Source organism: Corvus cornix, chromosome 12, assembly GCF_000738735.6.
Source record: "Corvus cornix cornix isolate S_Up_H32 chromosome 12, ASM73873v5, whole genome shotgun sequence".
NCBI classification, from domain to species: Eukaryota; Metazoa; Chordata; class Aves; order Passeriformes; family Corvidae; genus Corvus; species Corvus cornix.
The window spans coordinates 8,524,700-8,537,534 of record NC_046342.1 but is presented as its reverse complement, the minus strand read 5'-3'; the positions used below and the strand labels follow the sequence as shown (position 1 = coordinate 8,537,534).

The 12,835-nt window shown below is 38.6% G+C and overlaps 1 protein-coding gene across 32 annotated transcripts in view; it reads right to left on the bottom strand.

Moving 5' to 3' along the window:
• Window positions 1-353: 353 nt before the first annotated feature.
• LOC104683273 (sarcolemma associated protein) overlaps window positions 354-12,835 on the bottom strand; it is an 83,787-nt gene continuing 71,305 nt past the window's right edge. For 20 of the 32 annotated variants that reach the window (XM_039558926.1, XM_039558940.1, XM_039558931.1 and 17 more), the window contains 2 exons: window positions 11,356-11,490; window positions 354-6,820 (listed from right to left, as the gene is read on the bottom strand). In XM_039558926.1, coding sequence (XP_039414860.1) covers window positions 6,731-6,820; window positions 11,356-11,490 — 225 coding nt within the window. In that variant the 3' untranslated portion in view covers window positions 354-6,730. Of the gene's footprint in view, window positions 6,821-7,819; window positions 7,910-11,355; window positions 11,491-12,835 lie in introns of all 32 variants that reach the window. The other 12 variants (XM_039558927.1, XM_039558942.1, XM_039558929.1 and 9 more) reach the window with 1 other exon arrangement.

Here is a 12,835-nt window from a genome sequence, read left to right as displayed (position 1 = left end):
TAAAGGATGATCCATGACTGATCCCCTGAGGATGTCTCACCACTAAACCCATGTAACTCTTGCACAAACCAAGGTTGCATTCCTACCCCGTGTTCCAGCCCTTCTCTCCCTGGGTTCAGACCTGTTGGAGCCCGGCTTTACCACGTCACACAGAGGAGGGAAGGTCATGTAGCTGCAAATCCCACTTGCACAAAGTAAACAGGTAAATAGATTCCAATTTTAAAGTAAGTTTTAATTGATTCATTAATTAGTAACTTGTTTTCTAGCACAGTAAAGCAAGTGGAGCAGGTTCAGAAGTTGTGGAGTGCTGAAATTTGGAGTTAGGCTGAATGAAAGACTATGTACAATGCAAATCAGCTTTCTGTTGTGATGTAAATTTATTCTCATAATTTTTACCATTTATTCATCCCAGAAGACATATTGCATATTTGGAACATTTTTAAAGTAAGAGCCACTATATTCAAGACAAGAAGTAGTTTTGTCACATCAAAACTGATGACATACTCAATAAAATTACTTTCCAGAGCAAGAACTCCTTACAAGAAATATAAATAGAATATAAACTTCATAAATGATCTAGCATGAAAAGATTAAAATAGTAAATCCATTCCATACTGAAGGCAGTACTTTACCACTCATAGTGTGTGTGCGGAATTTCTAAAAAAAAAAAAAATCCATGTCCCAACAGTGGGTACTGAAACAAATACCGGTAAGCTTTTGGTTAAATTTTATTCCCATAGAACAAAATGAATTGATGACTTCACCCTTTTGTCTCAAATACTAACACAATCAGGTAATAAAACATTGCTTTTAGTTTAACTCGGGCTTTGGAATTGTTCATCAGACACGATGAAGGGATGACACGCTTTGGCAGCACATTGGCTTTTTCAATGTCTCACCTGATGTAACACAAGAATTACCTCTCCCTGCCAGCATCTCCATTACCACAGCTGAGAACCATTTACCCAAGAATCTCAGTTACATCCCCACTCCCTCTCATGGCTGCTAAACACCAGTGACCATGTCCTGTTCCACCACTTGTAAGCGCAATCTCAGAGCAGCACAGACACACATCCACATCCCTCAGAGCTGAGGCACATCCAGCTCTGGGAATGATGCTCACTGAGCACACTGAGAAACTCAGTCATGTCAACAACCTCCAATTTGAAATGCTTAGAGAGGGAAGTGTCAGTAATGTGCAAACAACATGACGGGGCTGAGGGAAGAGAGTAAAATGTCTGATCCTGAGAAAAGGACTGGCTTTGCTTCACTCTAAGATGTAAGCAAATCATAGAACAACCTGTGGGAAGCAATCAGCAAAAAATTCAAGAATGTCAAAGCATTTAGAAAATAAAATTCCCCTTTCAAAAGTTTTTTTTAAAAATGAGTTTATTAGTGTTATTAAACCAAGACTTCTGTAAATCCTGACATTCCAATAAAAGTGATCACTACACTACTATCACTGTAACTAATAATGCAGGTTACAGAACAGCTCTCTGTTTGTAAAAACTAAGTGAAGGAATTATTCTATGAATATTTTCCCTATTGTGCTTCAGGGATCAGATTTTGTCTCACTGCTGTTCAACAGTGTATGATCAATAGTCCCGAATAAAGCTTCAGGAGTCATCTCTGTAAAACCTGAAGGGAAAAAAACCCTTTCAGTGCTGTGCTGAAGAGTCATGGGAACAGGTTGCTGCCTGGGCCTGCTGCCTACAGTGGTTTTTACCAAACAATATTGCAAAGTCAGATACCACTGGGTGCACCTCATACTGGGGTGATGTGAGGAATACACGGATTTGATTAACACAGTTAAAATCTAGAAGCTAGAAGTCAGTGAATCCTAAAAAAAAGTTCTGGTAGACAGTAAACCAGGAATACCAGAGTAGGATATAAAGCTTATTGTCTATTTATTTATATGATGTTAGTAAGGTAATTACTGTAAGGACATGTTCTATTCTGGCATCTACTCTTCAAAAAAGAACACTCAGAAAATAAAAAAATTGTCTAAAAAGCTGACAACAAAAACTAGAGGGATGAAGAAAAAAATTAAGAAATTCAATTCATTCATATAAAGTAAGATTGGAGGGTACGATCATGGCATGTCAAATCCGTGGATGAGGACAACATTTGCAGCAGAAGAACATCCTCCAAGAGAGATGTATTGGAGTCCAATTTTTGGAAGCCAAAGCAAGATGAACTCAAAGACAGGGTTGGGGTTTGGTTTGGGGTTTTTTTGAGAGGACAGTAGTTGCTCACGTACCTTATCTACAGAGGTGACTGATCCTTTATCTGAAGTTCTTACAGCAAGAATTTTTTTTTTTCTAACAGATACTGAACTTCTTGACATTCTGCTGCTTATGATGAAATCAGTCTGAAGTTTTATGACTGTGATATCCTGATTAGTGATCAGATGAGTTCCCCTTACCTTTACAAATGGGGACTTGGGCCTGTAATGTCCCTTCCCATTGAAACCTGTGTTTCAATTGCTGATTTACCTCCTACTGCTGGGAGCCTTTAGTCAGACACTGGTAGCACCCAGCTTTGAAAGCAGCAATGGGTGCAGCCCCTCTCTTCCAAGCAGAACTTGGCTCTGTGGACAAACCTCTGCTCACTTTCAACAAGTTGGTACAAAGTAAAAACCCAGGAAAGGAACCTCACCCCCCCCCCCCCCCCCCACTGCAGCCCAATTCCCCATGAAAGAAAGAGGAATTCTGTGTTCATAAGCACATGCAAAGAGGGACTGGGATGAGCAAATGAGCTGGATCTGGGGAATTGAATGCAGCTGTTTGCAGGAAGCAATCACCCTTCAAACAGACCCAGAGGTATATGCAAGAGAGAAGGAAAGAATATGGCTTCTAATTCTTTTATACGATCAATTGCTATTATTAACGGAGACTCAACATTTTGAGACAGTTGCTAATGAAACACTAATGGTGGATGAACAGCCAGAGGGGAGAAAAGGCCCCTGGTGAAACCTGGCCAGCCCCACTTGCAGAGCCAGTGCAAAGGACAGTGGCTTCCCAAAAGCCATAGTGGTGACCTGGTGTTTTAAAGCACTCAGATGCTGCTGGTGGAATGAATTTGGCAGTGGATTTGTCATGGAGAAGATTCAAGCCAAAGAAATTATTCTTGCAAGTGGCAGAACCCTATGGATTAAGGCAGGAGACATTCAAAATCTTACATAAAGCACACAGAAATCTGGAACAGGTAACATACTTCCGAAGACTTGATTAGAAAAATAAGTTAGGGATATACCCCAAAAATATGTGCACAGGTGATTGATTACCTTTGCTTCAGCCATCAGTCATTTGATACTAATTCTCACTGTTTTATGAGAACTCTTGCAATATATTGTGCAGGCTCACAATTCTCCATTTAGCACCAAAAAATCCAGACATTCTGCAAAAAGGATGAGGCTAAGACTCTGGAAGAACACATTTAATTCAGCTACAAGGAACAGGAAAATCACACTGTATTTTTCACATATTTATATTTTTAAATAAAAGGTCTGCTATTGTAGTCCCCACACAGGTAGAATTCTTTTAGAATTTAAAAAAGATGCCTCAGTCAAGACACCATGACAAATCTGAAGAACTGTTCAGATAGTCTAAGATTTATACTAAATCTTCCAAATTGAACTAGCAACTGATAAAACAACTCTCTGAGGAGCTTTGCTACTATGAGGAACCTTTTTAAAACCTCAAACTTCAGTGCAAGCTCAGAGCACTTGTTTTACAAGTGGAGCATCTCACACGTGTGATAACACTGCTCGTTACAGTAACTCCAAGGCTTAGCTAATCAAGCCTCACAAAAGAAAGAACCTAAATATGAATGTAAAAGAGCACACACACTTACCATTAAAAAAAGCAATAAAAAAACCTAGAAAGGTTTGTGCAAGGAGTCCTTGCAAAATAACTCCACTTGCTGTTTTAGTATCGAAGCACTGAAGAACAGCAGCTTCCCAGTTACCCAACCCTTCTCCAGGGATTCTTGCAACAAAAGAGTGAACTGTGCATTTTAGCTCATTCCTTATCATTTTGAACATGCAAATGTCAAGAACTCCTGGAAAAGGCACTGCATTAGGTATACTTGTAAGCACAAACCCCCATGCAATGTGTACTATGCACCTGTGTATATATAATATAAATATGCATACATGCACATAATGAAATTAGAAATATTTCTCCTTTAATACAACCATGTTGGGCCTCTAACTGCAGCTCTCTGATGCTCTAAAGATTTCTGAAAACACAACACTTGTCTTTAATACAAGGACAAACTTAAGCCCCAGGCAGCACTGCTGCAGTGCAGGGTCCCCCCGGCTGCTCCCAGGGAACCTGGCACTTCCCTGCTGCCAGCAGGGAGGGACCCCAACTCCACCAGGCTCCACCTCCTCAAGCCACCTCGACGTGCTACTAGCAGGGAGGAGGGAAGAGAATCCACTGCACAAGAAACAGCAGCTGAAAGGACAAATGGGCAGTCTGAGATGCTAAAGAGTGAGGAGGCAGCATCAGGTTCCCTTCCCCCAGCAGGGCTTTCCTCTATGGCCCAGGACCTGCAGCCACTGCTCCTCCCATCTCAGCACCACTGCCACCGGCACATCCACCCTGCAGCTCCAACACCTTTTCCTCCTCCATGGCAATATGCTCCCAAGCCTTCCATGGTTCTCTCCTACCCCATTTCCTTCCGAAAACCACAGACAGAAGGATCAGCTAGACCAAAACTTAAACCAGTGCAAATGTGAAATAAAAGGGAAAAAAAAAGTCTTTTGCTCTTACTGGACATGCTGCAGACATTGTGCCTAGTAACTGTGGCAATATCTAGTGCAAAAGAAACTTAGCATGAATCTCTTGTTTTCAAATGACATTCAACTCAAACATGCATAGGGAGAGTAAAGTTATTTTATTAAATCATGCACATCATGTGTGTTAGTGCAAATAGTTTAATCTGTACTCCAGAAATTCTATTGTATTTTTATATCTTTACAAAATAGATTTAAAACAATTATTTACTTTAAAAAATGTAATTCTGAAGTTAAGCATTTCAGAACAATATTTGCAATAACCTATATACAAGAGGTACTAAGTACCACTGGCATACGAGTGTTCTGTGGTTGGGTGGCTTCCTGCAACTGAAAAGGATGAAATGAACGAACTAAATGACAACAGTTATTTTCTACAAGTCACTTGTGGACTATTTTCTCCAACTAATAATCCTCCCATTAGCAAATCCCATGTAACTTAAGATAGAACCTTTAATTAAAGGACAACGACCCTTAAAACCTCACAAAGTAAATTATATGCTAAATTTCTATTTAAATATTTAAACCATCTGTCGATTGCCATAACACTCTTTAAAGCCAATTGAATTGCTGAGATTACCTCCCTATTTTGAAGTTTCCTTTAGCAGAGCCATTTTACTTTACCATTCTTTAACATATTATTTAAGTCTTTAATAAACCTTTTTGACAGAACTGCTGAGCTGAACAAGACAACTACTGTCTACATTTAATTCAGCACTAACTACAGTGATTCCCACCAAGAGTCAGCAAATAGCAATGGTTATAGTACTTAGATAAGGAAAATAAACTTTGTAATGGGGACCACTGCATCATACTTACAGCCATGTGATAAGGATCCACAAAATTTTACTACCAAATTAAAATCATCTTCACCTGACAATACTTCATCAGGCATATGATTCCAATTTCGTAGTATTTTATGTATCTAGATTTTCTCAGCTGATCACAGACGTACTGTAGCAGTTCTCTTAATAAAGTTACGTCCACAAAAGCTTATTCTAAAGAGCTTCTCCAGCTCAAGTCAGAAAGTATCAAATGACTGAAAAAATAAACTGATACATGTGATATGTGAGAAGGTATTCATACTTTTAAAGAACATATCTCTTTAAATATATGAAATTTAATAAATTACATTCAAACTAAAGTTAACGTAAGTTGAACCACTGCACTATGTCCATCAAATGACCAAGTACTTGCTCCCAGAAACACCTTAGTTCACTCAAGAACACACACATGCTTACACTCGCACACGCGCACACTAAATACTTTAGGCTGGTCTTCACCATCAGTATCTCTATCTCTTTAAGGCTGGACATGAATTGTGTTTATTCCCAAAACCCATTAATAAAGCAATCCTTAGGAAAGAAAAATACACTTCCTTCGAAAGGCGTGGTAAGAGAAGTTTTCTTAAGTCTTGTTCCCAACAGCTCAGTGACTAACAGCAAGTAAAATGATACACTAGTTTAAAAAAAAATAGATCATACTGAAAGGCACTGAGCACACTGCATCTGTTTCCCAAGTATCTGCAAGGTTACTTGGCTTGGATGTCCAAATCAGTATCATCTTCTTAAATCTAGCAATCAGATTCTAAAGTCAGTGTCCACAACCCTAGCCATTATAAATAATTTGGTACCAAGAAGCCTACTTTAGGCCACCATTATAGTATTCAGAATCCCAACATACTAATTTAAAACTTGCATGAAGTTGTAAGCAAAAATATTGCTCACAGTATGATGAATGACAATTTTATTCCCTCTTTATAGACAGATACATTTTATACAATTTAAAGCAAATGACCCTACTGCTGTTCTCACGCAGAGCTGTGCTGTATTAAGAGGTAAAAAGGAAGAGAATTAATCTGTTTTCCCTCAGTATATGAATGTTGCCAGCTTCTAAAGGGAGGACGGTGTATGGATTCAACAACAGTTCTCATGGAGAAGCTCTGGTTAGGCCTGGGTACAGCACCACGGCTGTTACAGCAACCAAAGCTGCCATCACAGGCATCCAAGGCCATTGTCTCTGTGTGGAGAGAAAAAAGAAATCAATATCATATTTGTTCTAATTCATACTAATCAGTTTATCTCGTGGTTCCTGCAAGTCCTGAGTACCTGTTGATAGGCATCACTACAGTGTTACCCACGAGCCCTGCTGCAGGCTAGTCCTGACTTGGAGCACCACAGCAAACCACGTTCCTCTAGCACAGGGAACTCCACACCTCTTCATGACTGAGGATCGTCTGGAGGACTTTTGGCAGCTCCGTATTTCCAGGTATGTTATTGTACACACCTCAGAGAAATGTGCCACTGAACATGCGAGGGCTTGAGATGTTTAAAACATGGCTTGCGCCAAGTCAAGGCTAGACACAAGTTTATGCACATCTTTAACTTTTGACCGTTTAAATCCAGGTCTGTGTAGCAGATCCTAACATCATTTTTAACAGATTGTCACAATATTGCATGACAACAATGGCATTTTAAGAGGAGGACACACTGAGAGACAAGAGAAAATGCAAGCTGAGAGTTCAGAATACAAACCAACCACCTATTTCTTGTCTTTTTTTCCATCTTTCCATCAGCAATAGTGAGAAAAATTAAAGTGTTTAGAGCCAGAGAGGAATTTCTTAGTCCATAGATAGGAACCAAAGCTTGTTGAATTTTATTATTAGAGGCAAACTCTTCATTTTTCATAGTTAATTAAGCAATGAAGTTTTCTTACAAGCTCTAGCATCGCGCAAAAGGCAGCCCATTTGCTAAGGACAAACGGAGACCGAGTTAGAAGAGGCACGTTCAAGCACCAGTGAGAACAAAATTAATTGTTAGAATTAAAGAAATCACAGAGATGTTAAGTGATTAGTGGATTGCTCAGCTCGTCAGTGTCAACAGAATGGCATATTAAATGAAGGGTTTGCTTCAGGTAAAGAAATACCTGTGAGCATTTCACCATGCACTATTTGATACAGAAATGGCACAAACAGGTGAGAGGGACAAACATACATTGACTGAACAGTAGTGCTTGTACCTTTCGCTACCACAATGGGCCGTAACACCAATACAGGAAAGCCAGGATTAGGCCGATGAATACGGCTGGGACGGGTTGTAATATGGAAGGCTAAAGAAGGGAAGGGATATTAAAAATCACTTTGTGCTATAAATCAATCAGGTAAAGATGATTTAGAGAGGGGAAAATAAGTCAGTAAGTTTTGTTTTAATTGAAATGTATTAAAGACGTCTAACACATTACAGTATTATCTAATCTGGTATACAAAGTTAGTACACCATTCTACTCAAATGAACAGGGATGTTTAAAAATAAAGGGAAGTAAGCAGAAAATGTTCCAAGAAACCTCTTGTCACAACTTGGAATTTAGCACCTGAAAACAATACAAATCTTAAACGATTTGCCTGTATCTTATTTGTAGTTGGTTTTAGTTTTTCTAAGTGAGAGGAAATCCCATTTGGATTTCTCGAGAGACAGACTCACACCAAAAATCGGATTTTTCAGCTACTTCATTCCTTGCTAGTTAGCCTTTTCCATTTTCCATCACCAGCCTCCGGAAAAACAATCTTTTTCCTCCATTAGTGAATCAATTACAGATATGTGCACAGGCAAACCCAGTAGTTCAGACATTTCCGTGAGATTGTAACATGACTGTACAATCCACACTCAGTTACTAAAAAGCAGAGAAGCACATTTCCATCAGAGATAACACAGAGCTCAGCATCTCTGCCAGGTCAGCAGCCTTGTGACCAAATGGAATTCTGAAAATTGATCGAATGCTGCAGCTGGGCCAAACCAGCAGCTGACCAGACTGCAGGGTTCAAACAGCTTATGGCCTCCTCAGAACCATCCACACGTTTTCTCAGCTATGTTGAATTCACGTAAACTACTGCATATTCTGGATGAACAGCCTCTGTGATACGATAAATTAAAAGCAAAAATGGACCTAAATGCTTTTTAAGCTGTCCTTGGAAGACATCTGCTTTCTCTGTATCCTACTCTATATATTTGTGCACACACAAAGACAAACAGAGGTTAAGGTCAAACCATGCCAAATATTTTTGAAACTGTTTGTGTTGAAGCTACCTTGATTTTGTTCAGTCAAATAAATACACAAATGATAAATTCATGCTTAACTTTTCTAAAACATTGTAACTAATAAGTAATATCTCATCCTGTTATGAATTTATAGGAATCACTTATTCATAGAACCTCCAATATGGTTCAAAACACAGGAATATTAGAAGGTATTCTAGTCTTGTTCAATTAATTTTTTTTCAATCAAGGCAAATACTTAACAGAAAAATTATGTGTCACTATTGAAGTTTTTTTCATGCAGGATTATTTTTGTGTCATGGGTGCCACGAATCACAGTGCCACCTTCCCACAGAAAGCAGATATGATCACAGCAGTGTTCAAAAAAGTGCCAGAGGTTTAAATCAACCAGAGCAGCTGATGTTCTCAAACCATTCACATCATTAAATCTGTCATGTAAAGCGCATCAGGAAGTAACCAGTGACTACAAGCATGCAAGCACAAGTAGTACACCACACTGCTAAGCATTTCAAAAACACAACACTGCAAATTTTTTTTTAAAGTAAAACTTAAATATTAAAACTTAATATTTAAATGATATCCCAAAGGGAGTACAGAAGCCTTGTCTTTTCTAACATTTGTTGGTTCACTGAACAATTCAATAGATTTTTTTTTGTAAGTTATACACATTCTTGGCAAACGAAACCGATGATAAATATTCGTCATATTCAATGAGATCACCTCCAAATGATTAGATTTTTCTCTCACAGACTTATTAATACATAATAAAGCTCCCTCTTGTCAAGGAGCGTTGTAACTAGGTGCCTCAATAAAATTGTGCATATTTTATTAGAATATGAAGATACGCAAACTCAGACACAGATGGGCTGCAAAAAGGAACAAATCCCACAGTGGGAAGTCACTTTCTGTCCTCGGAAATGAAGTAGCAGATAATGATTCCAGCATAAGGGGGCAATGGTACTTGAAAAATTTGACCTTGGAACTCAGCCCAGTATCCATGATGTTTGAAACAATCCCCAAGATGGATATGTTTTACATTACTGACTGTGAGTAATGTTTGGTGAGCAGAGTTTGCCCTTATATGGAGGATGCTCTTCATCACACCCTGACCTCCAGGTTTCAACTGTCACAATGAACTCCTCTTATGCAAGCAGATTTTGGCAACTGCCATGGCTCCTGCTTTCATTTAAATACTCACCTTTAATTCTTCCTAAAATTTCCTTTTAGCTTTTCCACTTTCATCAGGTGCTCCAATTTCCTTCACAGTATTTCAACCCTTTACTATCCCCCTTTTTCCACTGATCATTTTGATTCTGAGGTTAATGTTTTTAACAGAGCAGAAAATCTCACATTCACAATTATTTATTCAGTGTGATCTCTTCCATTAAAATGGGGTGGGGTTTTTGTCTGGTTGTTTCTGACTTCTGCTTTAAGTAAGTCAAGTAACTCAGCATTATCTGAGCACTGCAGAAAAATTCTAAGCAAGAATCAGGTTCCAAGAGGATTATGAAATCATATTCCTGAAAATATGGCTGAAAAAAGTGAGAAATGCTTTGAATTCTTTACATCTTTGACAGCTCTATACTGTTTGAGGTTTATATTCAAGAATTGATTATGGTAAGGATATTAATACAAACTTCTGGCATCCAGCTGATTTTAGAGGATGGGATCTGTAAAACCTTCTTTGTAGTCAGATAAACAGTTTGCTGAAGTCTGTTACAGAGCATTTATTATCCTCCTGTTTTGTACTGTGCATTACAGGAGCTGTTCACTCTGCACTGAGCACAGAGGCAGTACAGGAAGACAAAAACAGCCCTCCCAGGGTAGTAAGGGACCTAAAATAAGGCTGCGGCCACCTTATAATGCGTCTGCCACGCCCTTAATGTTTGGAACATTTCAGAATCTCAGTAAAATAAAAAGCTGTCTCCAGCTGGGAACTCAGTTCTAATGATACAACTTCTCAAATAAATTGCAACAGAAAACAGTATTTTCATTAGTGAATAGAAAGGACAGCTCAACTTTACTGTTTAAAGAATGAGCCCATGAGAGAGAACCACGGTTAAGAAGCATAAGCAAGAGTAAGGAAGGAGCATCCATTGTAATAAATACTAATAAAATAAGAGCAGCTTGAAAAAGTTTGCTCAATTCATTTGGATACAGGTTTCTCAGCTTTTACCCCTGTATCACTCTTCGAAATCAGAAAATTCTACTTAGTTCTGATTCACTAGTATTTAAGCCACATGTTTTCAAGAGAGCAGATATCTAAGGACATACTTAAAACTGTCAAGCACCTGTAAGTTTAACTTTCATGCATAATTGTAACAGTGTAATGATCTGCAAATCTGCACAGGTAGGACTAGAATGGAATTTTGCATAATATGGTATACAGCTAGCTTTTTTTTTAAAGTCCATCCTTTTCTCTTTGACTCTTCCATATTACTTCAATCAACAGGATTGCCAGTGTCATAACCTGACTTCCCCACACATTTGGTACAGACTTACGTTGTTTCCTTTTTCTTGTAGCAGCTTCAGGTTTTCTTTACATTGTTTGAGCTCTTCTGTGAGTGACTGGTTTTGTTGTTCAGCCACCTCAAACTTTGCCTTCAGCTCTGAGAGCACAGTCTGTGTTCTTTCATACTAAAGACAAAGAGAGAACAATCTGTGGACCCCTGGACACCCAACACATGCTGACAGCTTAGCACACAGCTTCCTTTTCTGTCATCTGCCTAGACTAACTCGCCTTGCATCAGTGCACTCTCCACAAAAGCAGGGTAGAATTTAGATTTCCTTTTCTTCTAAATTAAAATTTTTTGCCCAGCTTGGCAGGGCTAGGATTACTAAACCCAAGGAAATACAAAGTAAATGCTAAGCCTTAATTAATCTCTCATACCAGTTATTTATTATCATATTGGAACAGACTGTAAAAACTACAAATAAAAAACAAGAAAGTGGGGAACAAGGAGTCCTTCACATCTGAATAGTGGTCTTACATCTAGGCTGCAGCTTAAATACCTACACCCCTCTAATAGGTGCAAAAATAAACACTCTGTATGAAGTAAATCAAACCCTCTTCCCACACAGCAAATTCAAACCTAACAGCAAGGCAGGCATTAGAAAAATATTATGCCTTGTTACTGTCATGCCATAACCCTCAGTGTGGGTCAAGAATAAACAGTACTGGGTGAATGTGACATGTTCCTACAAAATGGGTAGCTTTTCTTTTTTCAAATCCACATCCCATTTTTTCTATTCCAGCAGTCCTCCTGACTGGGCTTAGTAAGGACAGAACCAATGACTTTCAGTACTGGCACTCACCCCAAATTTAGAAGATGCGTCATCTTTACAAATACTTATCTGATTACAAAACAGAGATTAAGATAACTGGGATTTTCAAATTCTGAGAATTGTAAGGAATGTAACATGGATGAATTAATCACAAATCAAACAAAAGGACGGCAAAAGAAACTAAGAGCAGTGGCTGGGGATACACTCAAACTGCTCACAAAGAGGGAAGGAGTAAGTGTTGGAGACTATGGCCTTCCTACAGACATCATCTTTAGAGGCCAGGCAGATTAAATACATGCTGAGAATGCTGGCTCTTCCTTAGGCACTTACAAATCCACTAAGATAAAAGGAGATCTTTGTAAAGAATGTGTAGTCCCATCGTCAAATAAAAGAGTTTAAATCTAACCAGGAAGATCAGACTGTAAAAAAGAATTAACTTTGACTCATAACAGCTAAAGAAACTCTGGATCATGATGGTCATGAAGACTCTGAGTAACGATTTACCTGTCTGAACAGCTTAAAAGTAAATTCATTACAGCAATGCATGAAAGGAAGGTTTAGGAAGTTCCCAAAGAACACATGTTTTTACCTGAAGTCTTCCTTTTTAGATTTGACTCCCAGTTTATATTTTCTTAGCTACCATTTAAACTGCTTGCAATAAACATAAGAAATAAATTCATTACCAGAAAACTTTCCC